Source organism: Ricinus communis, chromosome 5 (assembly GCF_019578655.1).
Source record: "Ricinus communis isolate WT05 ecotype wild-type chromosome 5, ASM1957865v1, whole genome shotgun sequence".
NCBI classification, from domain to species: Eukaryota; Viridiplantae; Streptophyta; class Magnoliopsida; order Malpighiales; family Euphorbiaceae; genus Ricinus; species Ricinus communis.
Window position 1 is genome coordinate 27,918,536 of NC_063260.1, and position 15,027 is coordinate 27,933,562.

Below are 15,027 nucleotides of genomic sequence, written 5' to 3' on the forward strand. Positions count from 1 at the left end.
TCTGTTTTTCTTTTCGACTTTGTCCCTCTAAAATTGTACCAGAGGAGACCCATTTCTATATTTTCTTTTAAATTAAAACTAGGGGTAGTGAAATAAGAATTTGCACTATTTTTCATAAATTAGTGATAATTACTTTCTTTCTTTTTTCTTGTTAATTATAAGGAATAAATAAGTAATTTTCTTGAACAGGTTGGTTGCTTTGGAAATTACCTATTCATGGCACAGAAATTAAAGTCTGCGAAGTGGATAATATCTAGTTCTTTGATAAGAACTCTTCTTTTTCTTTTTCTGTTTTGGCCATTTTGAGTAAGTTTAATTGTTTTAAAAAAAATAACTCAATGCTAATAATTTTTATTTTTTTTCTCGATTCAGTAACATTACTAGAGCACTTAAAAAGAGAATGACAGAATAATCTAGGTATCAATTCTTTTGAACAGATTCAGGATATTTTTAACATTGAAATTATATATAAGGTAACCGAGAGTTGTTCATGGTATAGTACTCATGCTGTAAACTCAAGGCATGTGAGTATCCTCAAGCTAAGACCACAAAGAGGCACCTCGCCATGGGGTCTTTCTGCTCTTTTGGATTTCGATAGCCGAGTTAGCCCTTTTGGATTATACCAGAAACAGATCATAGCAACTATTAGTTCATTGCCATTGGATCGAGGAGAAGAGAGGGGAAGAGTTTAGAAGGCCATGAGAGAGTAAGAAATATAAAAGAGTAAGAAATTTCTTAATGGGAACTTGCATGATTTTTAGTTAGAATGACTTCCCCTTATATAGGGAGGAGAGTCTCAACAAGAATACAAAAGGAGGCTAAGTGGGGATCCCACCCATTCCACTCATCCTCCACTCACATGCCTATTAGGACAATATACAATAATTCACTCCACTCACATATCACATGCCTAATAGGTTCCACTCATCCTCCACTCACATGCCTAATAGGACAATATACAATAATTCACTCCACTCACATATCACATGCCTAATAGGACAATATACAATAATTCACTTAAAGTAATAAGAGTGGCCGACAACTTCACATGCTCAGAAAATATCGTCATATTGATCATCATCCATTGGCTGGGAGTCTTGCATGAGAGCTTCTTGCTGTGCCCTGGTTAAGGTAGGGTCATCCAGTGGAATTGGAAGATCAGAGGAACAGAAATGTTCAATGGATTGTCTAGTTGATTGATGTCCATTGAATGTGCATACTAATGGTGTTGAGACATTAGTCATCCTTGATTCATTTCTGTATTGCAGAGCCTTTTTTAGGTCTTCTGTGATTGCTGGCGAAGCAAGATGTAGAGGACTATTAAGTGTTCTCCAATGGTAACAGATATTCTGGGTTGCATATGTGTTTTCTGTCAGTCGGAGATAGGGCCTGTGTAATATGAAAATAGCATGGTATTCCGAAGCTTTGAAAATGTTGTCTGAGAATAACCGATGCTCATGGATAAGTTTAAGGAGATCTCCTGTCCATTGATATGGAGTTTTAAACCAGGTAAGGAATCTCCATGGATATGACCCTGAGTTTGCTTCATTGTTGAAGAAGTGTAAAAGATTCATAATGGGCACTTCTATAGCATGATGACAGACTGTAGATAGGCACCATAGAAACCATAACTCACTTTCATACTTTGGATGTTCAGGAGAAAAGTGATAAGTCAGACACCAAGGGTAGTCTGGAAAGAAGAAGTTGGGTTGTATTGGGAGTGAGAAGGTTTGTTGAAAAGTTGCCAAATAATGGAACATCATGTTCCGGGCAAAGTCAGTGACTTGTTTGGTTGTGAGGTTGTTGGGAAGATCTGGTGGTGAAGGAGGTTGCAGGTTGGTTCTGGAAGATGAAGAAGCCATAAAAATTATGGGGAGATTTATGGTAGAGGTGAGAAGGACTATAGGCTGATTCTGAGGTTTGGAAAGTCTGGATAAGAAATCTGGGATTAGGTTTCTTATCCATTTTATATGCTCAACCTTAAAATCATACCTGCTGAACCATGACTTTAATCGCAATAGTTGAGGCTCAGGCAAGGTCTTCTGGTTGGATTCAAGAATCTTTGGGAAGGAAGAGTTGTCCATCCGAACCAGGAAGTGCTGTCCAATCAGGAAGAATCCAAACTTTTTTATCCCGTACTTGACCGCCAAAATTTCCTTGTAGGTCGTGTGATAATATTTTTCTGAAGAGGAAAACTGACCCGATGCATATCCACATAATTGTTCCTTGTTGTGGAGCTTTTCTAGGAGGATGGCCCCCCATGCATAGTCAGATGCATCTGTTTGGAGAATAAGTTCTACTGACGGGATTGTAAGAGGTGGCGGATTGTAAGCCAGCTCTTTTAGTTTTTTGACAGCTGTTGTTTGTTCCGTTCCCCAAGGAGGAGGGTTCTTCTTGAGCATCTTTGAGAGGTGGCACGTGTAACTAGACAGGTGTGGAATGGCCTCTCGAACATAGTTTAGGATTCCAAGGAACTGTTGAATTTGTTTCACTGATAAATTCTCTTCCAGAAAATCATCAAGTTCCTTTGTCAGGTGGGGACCATATGTGTACTGGCCATTCTTGAAATGCATTCCGAGAAATTCAATTTCTCGTTGGCCAATAGTGCTCTTCTTTCCCACAAAGATAATGCCATATTTCTGGATGATGGTAAGAAACTGTTGTAACAGTTGGTGGTGGTCCTCTGCTGTTTCTGAGAATAGTAGAATGTCGTCGATGTAGATCAAAGAAGAGTAAATGATAGGCCCAAAAATTTCAATCATGGTCTTCTGGAATTGAGACGGGGCCGTCTTGAGCCCAAAGGGCATAACAGTCCACTGGTATTGGGCATTAGGGATACAAAATGCAGTCTTGTATCTCTCTGTGGGCTGGATACCAAGTTGTCAAAAACCCGCTTTTAGGTCAAACTTGGAATAGTATTGGGCCTTTTGGATATGGACTTTGAGATTTGAGATCCGAGGAAGAGGAAATTTGTTGTCTTGAAGGAAATGGTTTAAGGGCTTGTAGTCTATGACAAGCCTCTTTTTTTCTCGAATCCTTTCAGACCTTTTTTCCACATAAAAGGCTTGGCAAGCCCATTGTGAAGTAGTGGGTTCAATTAGGCCTTCTTTAATGTGGTCGGGCATTCCGATCGAGCAAGGGCTAGGTCTATGGGAGACATTCCCATGTGTGTGGCTTTAGTAGGGTTAATGTCTTCATTAAGTTTGAAGGGGAGGCTGATATAAAATTGTGGATTTTTCCATAGAGGAAGAGGATGTTGAAAATGTGAATGAGATTCTGAACAGAACTGAAGGAATTTTTCTGTGTATGGTAAGAATGGTGGAATAGTATCTGTCAGAGAAAACAGATTTGAAGTTTTAGTGTATGGCCGAAACTGTCTCTTGAACTTTATGCCAGTTGGAAGAATTTGGAGCTTTTGAGCTTGATGATAAACATCAAAACCTATCAGGATATCCTTATTTGGAAGATCCAAACCAATAATGTACGTCCATACAATGCAATTAGGAAAGAACTGTATTCCGATCTTCTGTCTTGTGATCAGAGTAGTTTTGAAGGTTTGACCATTAGCTGCCCTGAAGAACTGATCATGGGACTTCCAATACTCTGATGGGAGAACCATTGGGTTCATCATGCTTCTTTGTGCTCCAGTCAAAGAAAGCTAACATCGGTACAGCTTGGAGTATTTTGAAGATAGGATCTGTATGGGAATATATGGAACTGGAGGGGGTTTTGTAGTAATTTGAAAAGTTTCAGGAGGTGGAGAAGAAACAAAGAAAGAAGACAGTAGGGTTGGAGAGAGAGGATATTGTATTACATCTTCCAGAATATTCTTCTGACTTTCTTCATGCAGACCAATCATCAAGATTGGTATTTCACTATCGTCTGAGTCTGAAGAAGATTCTTGTGAGGACTCTGTGGAGTCTGAGAACTCCATTTCTAACCCAAATAAGCTTTCTGGGGTAAGATCCTCTTGCTCTGAAAGTAGAGATTCTATCTCCGCTTCAAAAGAGTCTGGAAGAGATAAAGACATGCTGACTTGTTGAATCATCTTTGCTAACTTTTCTGGATTCCTAGGACAATTTTTTGCATAGTGTCCTTTTCTTTTGCAGATGAAACATCTGTCAGACTTGTACCCTTGATTCCGTTTCTTACGGAAATATTTGAATCTCTTTGGGGTCTTTTCCCTGAACTTCTTGTTGCTGCGCGTGTATTTCTGGAAATGATGTCCAGACTTCTTCTTATAATTTGAACAGACGCAGTTGGCGGCTTTGCACTAATAGGCATGTGAGTGGAGGATGAGTGGGATCCCTTTGGTATCAGAGCCTTGGTGACAGAGAAGAGAAACCTAAACACCATGACTACAGAAATTACTACCCACACTTCTGCTCTACAACTTTTTCCTTCATGTAAGAAAACCATATCTAACAAGATAGACCATCTTGTAGAGATCTCCCATATACCAGAAAATATTCAAATAGAAAACACCCTAGTACCTATTATGAACCCTTACAATATTTTCAAGAAATAAAACTTTGTCAGAAAAACCTTTAACCAGCTTATCCATAAACAATCCCTTACAGTAAAAGAATATGTCCAATCTTCTTCTCTTTCTCAGTGTTCTCTTACTGCTACCACACAGGAGCAATACGTGACTCTCGAAATCCCAACCTCCTTCATAGAACAGTGGAGAAAACAGGGCTACACACACCTCCATCTTATAGCAGTTAGACAAGTCCTATCCTATCATGGAAGGATGGGTTTACCGGTCACAGCCCGTACGTCGTTACTGGACACAAGATATCTCAAGTATGAGCATGCAGTGATCGGAACGATCGTCACAATACTCAACACAGGAAGTGTTGTCCTGACCTTCTTCCCCAACTTTAATTTATCCCTCAATGATCCTTATCTCTCCACTGCCTTAAAAGTTCAAGTCCAGATAACAGGAGCGAATCAGGTTGATAACGCTCTCTCTGCAACTCTACACCATCAGATAGTCTACAGACTACAGGATTATGCGTTTAACCTGCAGATCCCAGGCTTTCAAGCCTCTTCTGATGCGTTGTTCATCATGGCCGATTCTGGCCAGATCCCCACTATTGTCCAGGCTCCCAGGCAGCTGGAAAAGGAAGATCTTCAAAAGCTAATCCTGACTGAGTGGGTCACCAACTACGAAAAGCTTCAGGCATCTCAATCTAAGCCTGTTCAAGCTACAAATCCTCTCTTTATCAATCAAAGAGATGGAACTGTTAAAACGATCTTCACAAAGACTGGGGAATCTTCTTCGGCTCCATCCATCTTTCAAGCATCCATGATACAACCAGTATCAAGGCCAAGGGAAAAGATCCCTATTCATTCATTCCAGTCCTCTGGAAACCAGATCTATGCCACCCATGTCAAAGGACACTTCGTCTGGGATGTTGCCCTAGAGATGTGCCGCCCAGGATGCACTTGTGATGATGATTTAGACTTTGCTGAACCTTGCTTTCGGCATCCAGAAAAGAATCCTCGAAACATGTCATCGGACACTCCATGTTCAGAAAGGAGATCAAAGCCGGATGACCGGGATCCAGATGATTCCCAAAAGCAACAGACAAGTAAAACACCACTCCCAATGTTTGATGAGGCTATCAAGTTCCTTGCAAAAGAAGGAAAAACAGTCATTGATATCTCTTACGGTGAATTCAATGTACTTTTGGCTCAACTTAAGGTCGAATATGGAAAACCCCCTTCTGCAATATGCAGAAAAGAGATCCAGAAAGATCTAAGAGTTTATAGGCTGGAAAACGAAACCTGCAAGAGCTCAGCTCCCACAGGGTTTGAAACCACGGTTTCGGTTACAACGCCACGAACTTCTAGATGTTCTTCAACTGATCATGGGGCTTCCAATACTCTGATGGGAGAACCATTGGGTTCATCATGCTTCTTTGTGCTCCAGTGTCAAAGAAAGCTATTACTGGTACAGGCTTGGAGTATTTTGAAGACTATTAAAATAAATTAAAAATTGGTTCCATTGAGCTATTTCTTACAAGGTGCATTTGGCCATATCAGGTTGAAGCAAAGCTTAAAACTCTGGTGAGCAATTTCGAGAAAATGATATATTTTTTAATTTTCTTGTACAACTTCTAAATATTATCTGCCAGTGCCATTAAAAAGGCAAAAGGGTGGATGAAGAGGCAGGAAGAAAGCAAATGTATGGACAGAAGAAGAACACCAAAAGAAAGCATCTTTAAATTACATTACATTACGAAAGGGCAGTAGAAAAGAGAACTTTTTATGTACACTTTTATTTTGGTTTTTGATTACATTACATCTTTTTGTATATTTGACCTCTCGTAGCTTGGCAGCTATATATATCTGGATTGCTTCTTCTGGTGGCTTTCCTGATGCGTGCTCAAGTTTCCAAGAGGTACATATCCATCTTTTACAATTTCCATTCTTCTTCTAATCTTTTCTTTACCTTCAAAATTATTCATTAAACTTTTTACTTATTCTACTGCACTTTTATCCGAAACTCACATGGCAAGATAGCAATTGTCCATGAGATTATTATTATTTAATGTTAATTTTGAAGCATTAATTACTTTACTCTTCCTTTACTTTTTATGTTTAATTAGTTTTTAATTTGATAAAATATATTTTGTTCATGTATTTTAGATTTGTTTTGATATATTTTCCTTAATCATATCTAATAGGTAACATCCAAAATTAGGTGCATGATTCATAATACATGCATTATATATAAGTGCAACAGGTGTCATGCACGCCATAACTTATGTGTTGCCATTTGCCACCTTCTCTCTCGCTCTCGCTCCATTTCTCACTTTTCTCTCTACCCACTGCCTCAAATCTCTCCACTCGGTGGATTCTGTACTTTGCGCTGCCTTTATCTCCTTCTGCCTTCTCTGATTCTCTCTTTCTGTAAGTCTCTCCTTCTCATTTTACTCCATGCTATTCCCTCTTTTTTATCTTCCTTCTTTCTTGTTTTTTTAGTTGAGAACTGGGCGTCATATATGGTGTTTCTTCTTTGATTGAAAATGTTTTTTCTTTTTGATTGATTTAGAATTGGATTTTTGGATTGTTTTTTACCCCTTGCCATGGTGTTTTATTGGAGCAAGAACAATAATTGGTTTAGTCTTCTATCGTTGTAACATTGGGAGGCTTTTGTTATTTAGACTAATTGATCGTCTCAATTGAGCAAGCAAAGCAAGACTATGTTGTGATTCATTTTGTTCTTCAAAATATCAAAAGATCATTGCTTTATTCCATGTCTCATTCACAATACACATGCTTTTAATTATTAAATATCACTTTCTGCTTTGGACAATGTAGCTACAAATTTCTTTTCCTCTCAGCATATTGTGGCCGTCTGTGCAGTATATGCCTTTCTTAAATTTTTTGCTGTCAACAGTTTTGCAGTTGTGGACATGTAGATGAGAGAGGAAGCAAGTTGATCAGTACTATTAACAGTAGATTTGATTACTGAGCTCATGGGTATCATTATGATCCTTGTGACAAAGCCTTTCTCACTATGCAAATCGGTATTCATGTATGGTCTGCAAATTATGTTTTTTGTGATTCACGCTTGGGTGGAGTTGGTGACGACCTCAATCAATGTCCATCTCAATATATTTCACAAGACAATGATATGGACGATTGCTCTCATAACTCTTCCCATACGAGTCTTATCTGCCTTGCAGAGGGAGAGGCTGGTTAGTTTTTTATTTTTGAAAATTTTCTCCTACATCTATCATTTCTGGATAAGCCTATTCTTTCCATTAGAATGTCCACATACTGAAAATATAAGCCATAAATGTAGCACACGCATTGCTATGTCAAAGGCTTTCTTGCTTCCTTGTATTAGTGGAAAGCCAAAGCAGTTCTCTGTTTGTAGTACACACTTTCTTGAATATGTAAATAAACTTTATAAGGAGAGAAAGATAAAGTTTGAGTAAATGAGAAAAGAGAGTTAAGTTAGGGACATAGGTGGTGGAGAGCAGAGTCCATTGCTGGACAATTTTGATTCGCGAGAGTAGAAAAGAAGGGAAAGAAGAGAAGAGGGTGGCTGGGGTTGGTGGAGGATGTGGCAGCCAGAGTGGTTGTCATGGCTGAAACCTGGAATAAAAGCTAGAATGAGGCAGTAAATAAATGTTAACCAATTTGAAGAATGGTGGCAGAATTTATTCATGTAAGCAAGCTAAAGGACACAAGCATTATGTGGAAAGATTGTACTCCTAGTTGCCTAACTATAATTTTGATTGGAACTTTTGAAACTTTTTGCATTGATAAATCATTCAAGGACAAAAAGTCTTGATGTCACTCGAAAGCCCAAAAAATCTTGTTTTTGCGTGCTCTGAGTTCAAAATGGTATTGCTGCATCAATATTGAAAACAATCCAAAGAGCTTGGTGTATTTGGTTGATTCCTCTCTCCCCCTCTCTCTTTCTCACAAAGAAACAAACACAGAGTCTATAGCAATGGAACTAGCAAGATAACATCAATTCAAAATGAGTTTGGATTAATGTAGCAACATCTTTTGACCGATACTCAGGATTACTACTCGAGTAAATGTGTTATATGTCATAATGTTTATATGGAGGAGGAGAAAAAGTATTGGAAGAACTTCGGTTTGTTTGGCTTTGAAGTCAATGTATTTGAGCAATTAAAATCAACAGCGGTGGAAGTGGATTTCATTATTATCTCGTCTTAATCTTTTAAATGAATAGCTCATGCAATAAAGTTTTCCCAAGGGTGCTCTGGATACTGGTTTATTTTGCTGGATCTAGATTTTTGAGAAGTAGGAATTCTAATTTGTTAGCTGGGCTGGAGCCCAAGATTATCTTATATTAAGATGAGCTATAGTTGTTTTTGCTTTTAGTAAATTGTTCCTTCAGCGGATTTGCTGCTATGATTTTCAGCTGCAAGACACTTTGCATGAGATGCAGATTGAGTTGGACAATCTTGTGTGGGTTAGGAAGGAACTTCAACACCAACTCCAGACAGCAATTAAAGAATGTAGAATTTTGGAGTCAATGCTAGCAGAAGTTGAGGATGAAAATGAAACTATCATTGCCAAATTTGAGTTGCTAGAGAGTGAGGTAATGCCTATTTTTCTGCAAACTTAATAGTTCTGAACAGAGACATTACAACTATATTCCGATTGTTTCTGAAATAATAATGGTAATAATTTAAGGTTTCGACTGTAAAGTTTCTTTTTCTCTCTTCAGATTTTAATGTTATTCATACGTCTTAATTAGAGTCTAGACATTGATATGATCATCTGTGAGTTTGGTGGACTGGAAATCTTGTGAAGTGGTATAACTGGTCTGTCATCTCCTTGAAGTTATCACTGCGTATTTGAAGTTTGTTGCAAAAGAAAAGATTGGTAAACCATAGATTTTATAGAATGTTACCTAGAAATTAGTTGGTTGGGAGCTGTGTGTTTGTCTAATTTTTCTAAGTGATTAAAGCATACAGGAAGGAATTTAATATAGTTTCTTTGTTGTAAAAGAAAAGATTACAGAAAAGACTTTTAAGTCTTAAAGTTTGTTTGTTTGTTTGCTGAGCCATGTGTTTGTCTGATTATGTTGATGTTTGGTATTTGGACGACCTTACTGTAGTGATGATTAAGTATGTGGGCGAGCACAAATATATATATGCATTGACGATAATATGTTTATATTTACATTTTTGTGTAAAAGCATGCATATCTCTCATTCTGCATCTAGGTAGAGTACACAGATTAAGCATGCAAGTTTACGTAATATTTGGTCATCGTCAATAAGATAGTACTAGAAGTACATTTTAGTTCTAAAAGTTACTTTCTCAATATAACAACTATCTTGTTTCAGAATTAAGAAACTATGGCTCGCATCTTTAGTATTCTCTTATTTATTACTTGGGTCCACTTTTTGGGTAGAACACCATCACTTATTTTTACTAAGAAACTGAAAGAAACCACAAAAATGGAAGAAGGGAGGAAGAAACAGAAGTAGACTGATTCATGATTTAAATGTTAATAGGAATGTGGTCTACTGCCTGTCTATATCAATAGAAAGAACTGGAACCTGAACTCTCTATATTCCAATATAAAATAATAAATCATCAAGCAAAGTTGTCTGGAATATTATTGGATTATCAGGGACCTGATTCTCATAATGGTATATATTTTGCTGGAACTTCACAATCTGATAACCAAAAAATAAAACTAACTTTGATGTATATTGATATTATAGGTGGAGAGTGTGGCTTGAGTTACCACTCAAATGTTGTGCATCCTTAATAGGAAAGTAAGGTTCTGAACTATTACCATATTAATTAAGTGTTCAAATAAATTTCCCATGTGCTAGAATTTAAGTACCCTAAATTTTTTTTTGATGTGTGGTATAACCAAACTTTGATGCAAAATTATCCTTGGTTCTCAACCCAGAGAAAAGATCCTACATCCTAATACAGAGAAAAGATCTGTAGAATTGCTAAAACAAGATTATGGAAATATACAATATCTTCAGATATTGTAATTCTTATTCTGAAGATGTGCAAAAGATATTGTTGAATAAGCACTCAACCCAATGAAAGACAGGTTTGGGTCACAGTTAATATTCAGTCTCCCTTGTTTGGATGTATGTACTCAATCATTCTTCCTCTCTTCATCCAGTTTTGCTATCCAATTCTGAAATGTCAGATCCAAAAAAGAAAGAACAAATAAAATCAATCTAAGGTTATGATTGGAAGTATGCTGTGGCACATTGGGAAGCTAAGCTCAGTCAATAAGTCACGTGAGGTGGAGGAACAACCAGAAGCAGCAAGTTCGTCCAGCTAAGCACAACTCATCAAATTGGCAGGAATTCCTGCTTTGGACTGTTAAGGTGGTTGTGCTAGTTAATTATTTATCGGCTATCATAATCAATAGAATTAGTTCTAGCTTAGTTGCATGCAGCTTTAACTTCCTGCAGAATGCAGCAAGAGTATGTGTAAGATTGTACTGGAAATTGTTGAAGTTCTCTGTCAACTTATTCTTTTCTCTTCCATCTTCTTTTTCTTATTTTCCTCATCTTCTTAAATTTCCTTATAACCCAACATGATGCTACTAGGAAGTGGTTGCGGAGATTGGTAGAAAAATTCGGTGGAAACTAATAAATAATAGACCTCTTGGGTTTGGAATTATTAGAGCTACAGTAACATCCGTGAGTAGTTAAGTTCGATTTCTCATAAGATCCAATATATTATGATGTAATTGTGATAATCTGTCAGCTAGAATAAGAAAATTGGGATTGCTTTGTTCTTATTTTATGGGGAGAGGAAGAATTGGCTCGGATACCCTCAGATAGAACCCTATCTCTCTTTGAATAGGAAGATGCAAAATTATACATGAAAATACTCTTTAATAGTAAATATACAGTGTCCATAAATAGTTGCTTCATCTGAGCTTTGGTTTTATATGATTTTGGTTCCTTCCAGAAAAATAAAAATCTTTCATCTAGTTGAAATTTGAGTTTTAGCAGAAGTTATTTTAGTCCATTCCATTGTATTTGAGATTTGTATGCATTGATGTCATACTCTGTTTTTCACATATGAAAAAATTATGTTTCCTGACAGTTGCAGGGTCTGAAAGTTGAAAATCTTCAGTTGAAGGAAATTCTGAGTGAAGGTCATTGGAGTTTTAAATTTAATGGTGGCACAGACAATGCAGAAAATATTGGCATAGCTATCAGCAACAACACTGGCATATCTGATAGTACCCAATCTTGTTGTAAAGCTAGTGAGATGATGTTAGAAGACCTGGTGACGAATAAAGATGCCTGCGAAGGTGAGGGCAAAAGTGAAGCAGAATTGCGAAGTTTCTTGAGAGCTACTGCTAGAGGCTCCATTCACTCATTTTCACATTCTATTGTCTCGAGGAGCCTGGACATGAGTGGGGGTCTCGACCAAAGGAGGGATGCTGCTGTATTCCAGTCCCTATTCAGTGCAGTGTTGACCCTTTTGGTTGGAACTATTATCTGGAAGGCTGAAGACCCTTGCATGCCCCTTGTTGTAGCTCTTTTTGCTGTTGTTGGCATGTCATTGAAAAGTGTGGTTCAGTTTTTCTCCACTATAAAAAACAAACCTGCTTCTGATGCAGTTGCTCTCTTAAGCTTAAACTGGTTCATACTCGGCACGCTAACTTACCCAGCACTTCCAAAAGTAGCTCGAATTATTGCTGCATTGACCTTAAATGTTTTGGACTGGACAGTAAGCTAGCTTGGTCCCTCTTTATTAGCTCATAGATAAAATTGTTGGTAGGGAAGCATCATGTATATCCATGTAGTCGAGACTGTAGACCGTGAGGTTTGTTTTTTGTAGGCAAAGCTTGTATGGCTTGTAGAATATCAGGTTGCATAGTCCTGTAGTTTGGTTTTTACTTCTCTGTTTTTTCATAGACCAGAACTTGTATGTCCATGGATTATACAGGGTTAAGTGCTGCTTTTCTTTATGTACATATCAGTCTAGTCTTGAAGTATGTCATGTGTTATAATCATGAGGATAACTGAACATGAATTTACTTGGGATTTAAGAACACTTGATCCGGTGCAGGTTTTCCCCATTTTCCCTTTGTTCAATGATATAATGTAATGATGCTGGGTTCATTTTGACGCTCATCCATTTCTATTGAAAAACCTCTTAAGCTTTTTGTGCTCAAGCTCATTTGTGCTTTTTTTTTTTTTCACTTTGTTACCATTACTCGGTAGATGAAAGGGCAGAATGTAACCTGGTTGTGATAAAAATTAAGAGCACAAACATAATAAGCAAACCGTAGAAGGCAGTATCTGGCGCAAAAGCAACCGTTGACATGGTTAATTTCCAACTAGCCCTCCTCAGGAGCTGCCCATGCTGTCCAGTTTCCGGCGTGTTGCTGTGATTTTTTTCTATATAATATAGTGTATGTTTCTAGGTCTGTCGATTGGGGTGGCCGATGCAATTGCCAGAAAAAGCCCTGGATGATGACTACTTGTGTAATGATATCTCTAGCTTCCCTCAAGGATTCCTACAACCTGTAACTTCTGGTTGATGACTAACTTCTAGTCTGATAAGGGATCCGAGATAGGAACGGAGGAATTAACGCGACCACGGGTCTGGGCTTCAAGTATCACTGGGACACGGCCCAAGTTTATTTCGAGCTGAACTTTCCACGACAGGCCCATAACATTTAATTTGCTTTCTGATTGCATGTCCATGAGTTTGACAGGTAAGGTCAACAAAAAAAGAAAAAACCCAGCAAACTGAACCTATCAAAAAACTAACCGAAACTGAACCAAACTATAGATTAATTGTACTGGTCGGTTTGGTTTTTATATTTATTTTTAAAACTTAATTAACCCAATCGGTCTTTAGATTTTATTATTACAATATGATTTTTCATATTATTTTAGTATAACATGTCAATTATACTTTTTAAATAGGTACATTTTATATATACTTTTTAAAAATAAACTTTCTATTAAAAACTCTTAATATTTTCATCCATCAACCGGAAAATCAATGCATCTTCTTGTATATTTTTATTAACCAAACTAGTAATTGATGGAACATCTAATTTGAATTATTTTAGCAAAAGTCAAAACCGAATGACCGGTTTTATTTTTTCAGCAGAATCCGATTACTGGACCGCGCTCACCCGTTGTGACCGCCATTAAGCAACAACCAAACTGTCATCCACTCCATTGCATTAGAGTTGCGTTGCGTTGCATCGATTAATAAAAAAATAACAAACGCCTTGGAGAAAGAGGGAATAGGTAACAACAAACAAGACCCATGAAATCTTGGAGAGGTTTCTATTCTTCTTCTTCTTCTTCTTCTTGCATAATAGCACCAAAAAACAATGACATGCTTTTTTTTTTTTTTTTTTGTTACACTGCCATGGATTAGAGATAGTGGAGACAAAAGCAAGAAATTTGTTTGTTTTTCTTTCTTTTTATCTTTTTAAAGAAATAATTAAAGAAAGAAAGAGTTGCTGTTGGGCTGTTACCATTTTTGACAGAGAATACAGAAAGAATGGTATGTATATGTAATTAATTACGCAAGAAAATTAAAGAGAGCAGCCGCTCCTTAGTGAGGTAAAAGTTGAGGTATTAAGTTTTTAAGAAGCGATTTGCTGTTGCAATAATGATGGCACAGAGCGGCTTAAGATGCGACACTCGACATCCGCCCTTTTCCACCGGCGCCTTTCTTGGTATTATGGCCCCCTTTTTCAAATCCGGATTTTCTATTTCAAATTTCAAATGTTTAAATTTCTTTTCAATCCCCTACTTTTCCACCCTTCTAAATTTCTAGTATATAAAGGAAGGAATTGACAATCTTATTTAATATGATCTCAAATCTACTCTCGGCTTTCTTAATGATATGACTTCAAAGAGATTTAATTTTAAAAAAATAATATGTGAATATATTATTAAAAATATAATATTATTCTAAAAAATAGAAAAAGTTAAATGAGTGAGATACATCAAATAAGTATATTACTTTTTCATTCATTTACAACTTTAAATATATATTTTTTTCTTTAGACTGAAAAAATATGTATAATTATAAATAGTGATAAAGAGCTATTTCATTATTAAAAAAAATTATCTATAAAAATCTAATTATGTCCACTCCATCAGCCATGTAAATTTAGAATTTAATAACCCATAATTTTATTATGTCACCACTAAATCGATCTCATCTTATCAATTACTTTTTAAATCGTAATCTAACAGTCAAATAACGAAATTACAAGCTATTATGTTTTCAATTCATATTAAGTAATATGATAATAGTGAATGATAAAAAAAGTGGCTAAATTCTTCTAAATCGAAACATTCTAAAGGAATTTTTTTATTACAATCTATAATCACATACATTTATTTTGTTTGAAAAGAATACATGCTTGAAATTGTATAAAATATTTTTATATTTATTTCAAATATAAATTTATCATTTTTTTTTATAAATTATAAAACCCTCACCATATTCATCAAATAAATTTAGGTGCAATACGCCAGAAGTAGTA

At 36.6% G+C, this 15,027-nt stretch overlaps 1 protein-coding gene across 4 annotated transcripts; it reads left to right on the plus strand.

Moving 5' to 3' along the window:
• Positions 1–6,763: 6,763 nt before the first annotated feature.
• LOC8280126 lies at positions 6,764–12,557 on the plus strand. Of its 4 annotated transcripts, none has more exons than XM_015719620.3 (4): positions 6,764–6,921; positions 7,412–7,712; positions 8,918–9,097; positions 11,604–12,557. In XM_015719620.3, the coding sequence occupies exons 2-4, from the start codon at positions 7,491–7,493 to the stop codon at positions 12,237–12,239; spliced, it is 1,038 nt and encodes a 345-aa protein (XP_015575106.1). In that variant the 5' UTR covers positions 6,764–6,921; positions 7,412–7,490; the 3' UTR covers positions 12,240–12,557. The 4 variants fall into 4 exon arrangements, with proteins under 4 accessions (XP_015575106.1, XP_015575107.1, XP_015575105.1 ...); XM_015719619.3 differs by having other exon boundaries at positions 6,765–6,921; positions 11,598–12,557; XM_015719621.3 differs by lacking the exon at positions 8,918–9,097 and having other exon boundaries at positions 11,598–12,557.
• The last annotated feature ends 2,470 nt before the right edge of the window (positions 12,558–15,027 follow it).

Bases quoted from the DNA above. Each gene is read 5' to 3' on its own strand.
- LOC8280126 (XM_015719619.3), top strand. From the start codon at position 7,491: ATGGGTATCATTATGATCCTTGTGACAAAGCCTTTCTCACTATGCAAA. The intron at 7,713-8,917 runs GTTAGTTTTTTA...TATGATTTTCAG, and splicing joins CCTTGCAGAGGGAGAGGCTG to CTGCAAGACACTTTGCATGA. The intron at 9,098-11,597 runs GTAATGCCTATT...GTTTCCTGACAG, and splicing joins TTGAGTTGCTAGAGAGTGAG to TTGCAGGGTCTGAAAGTTGA.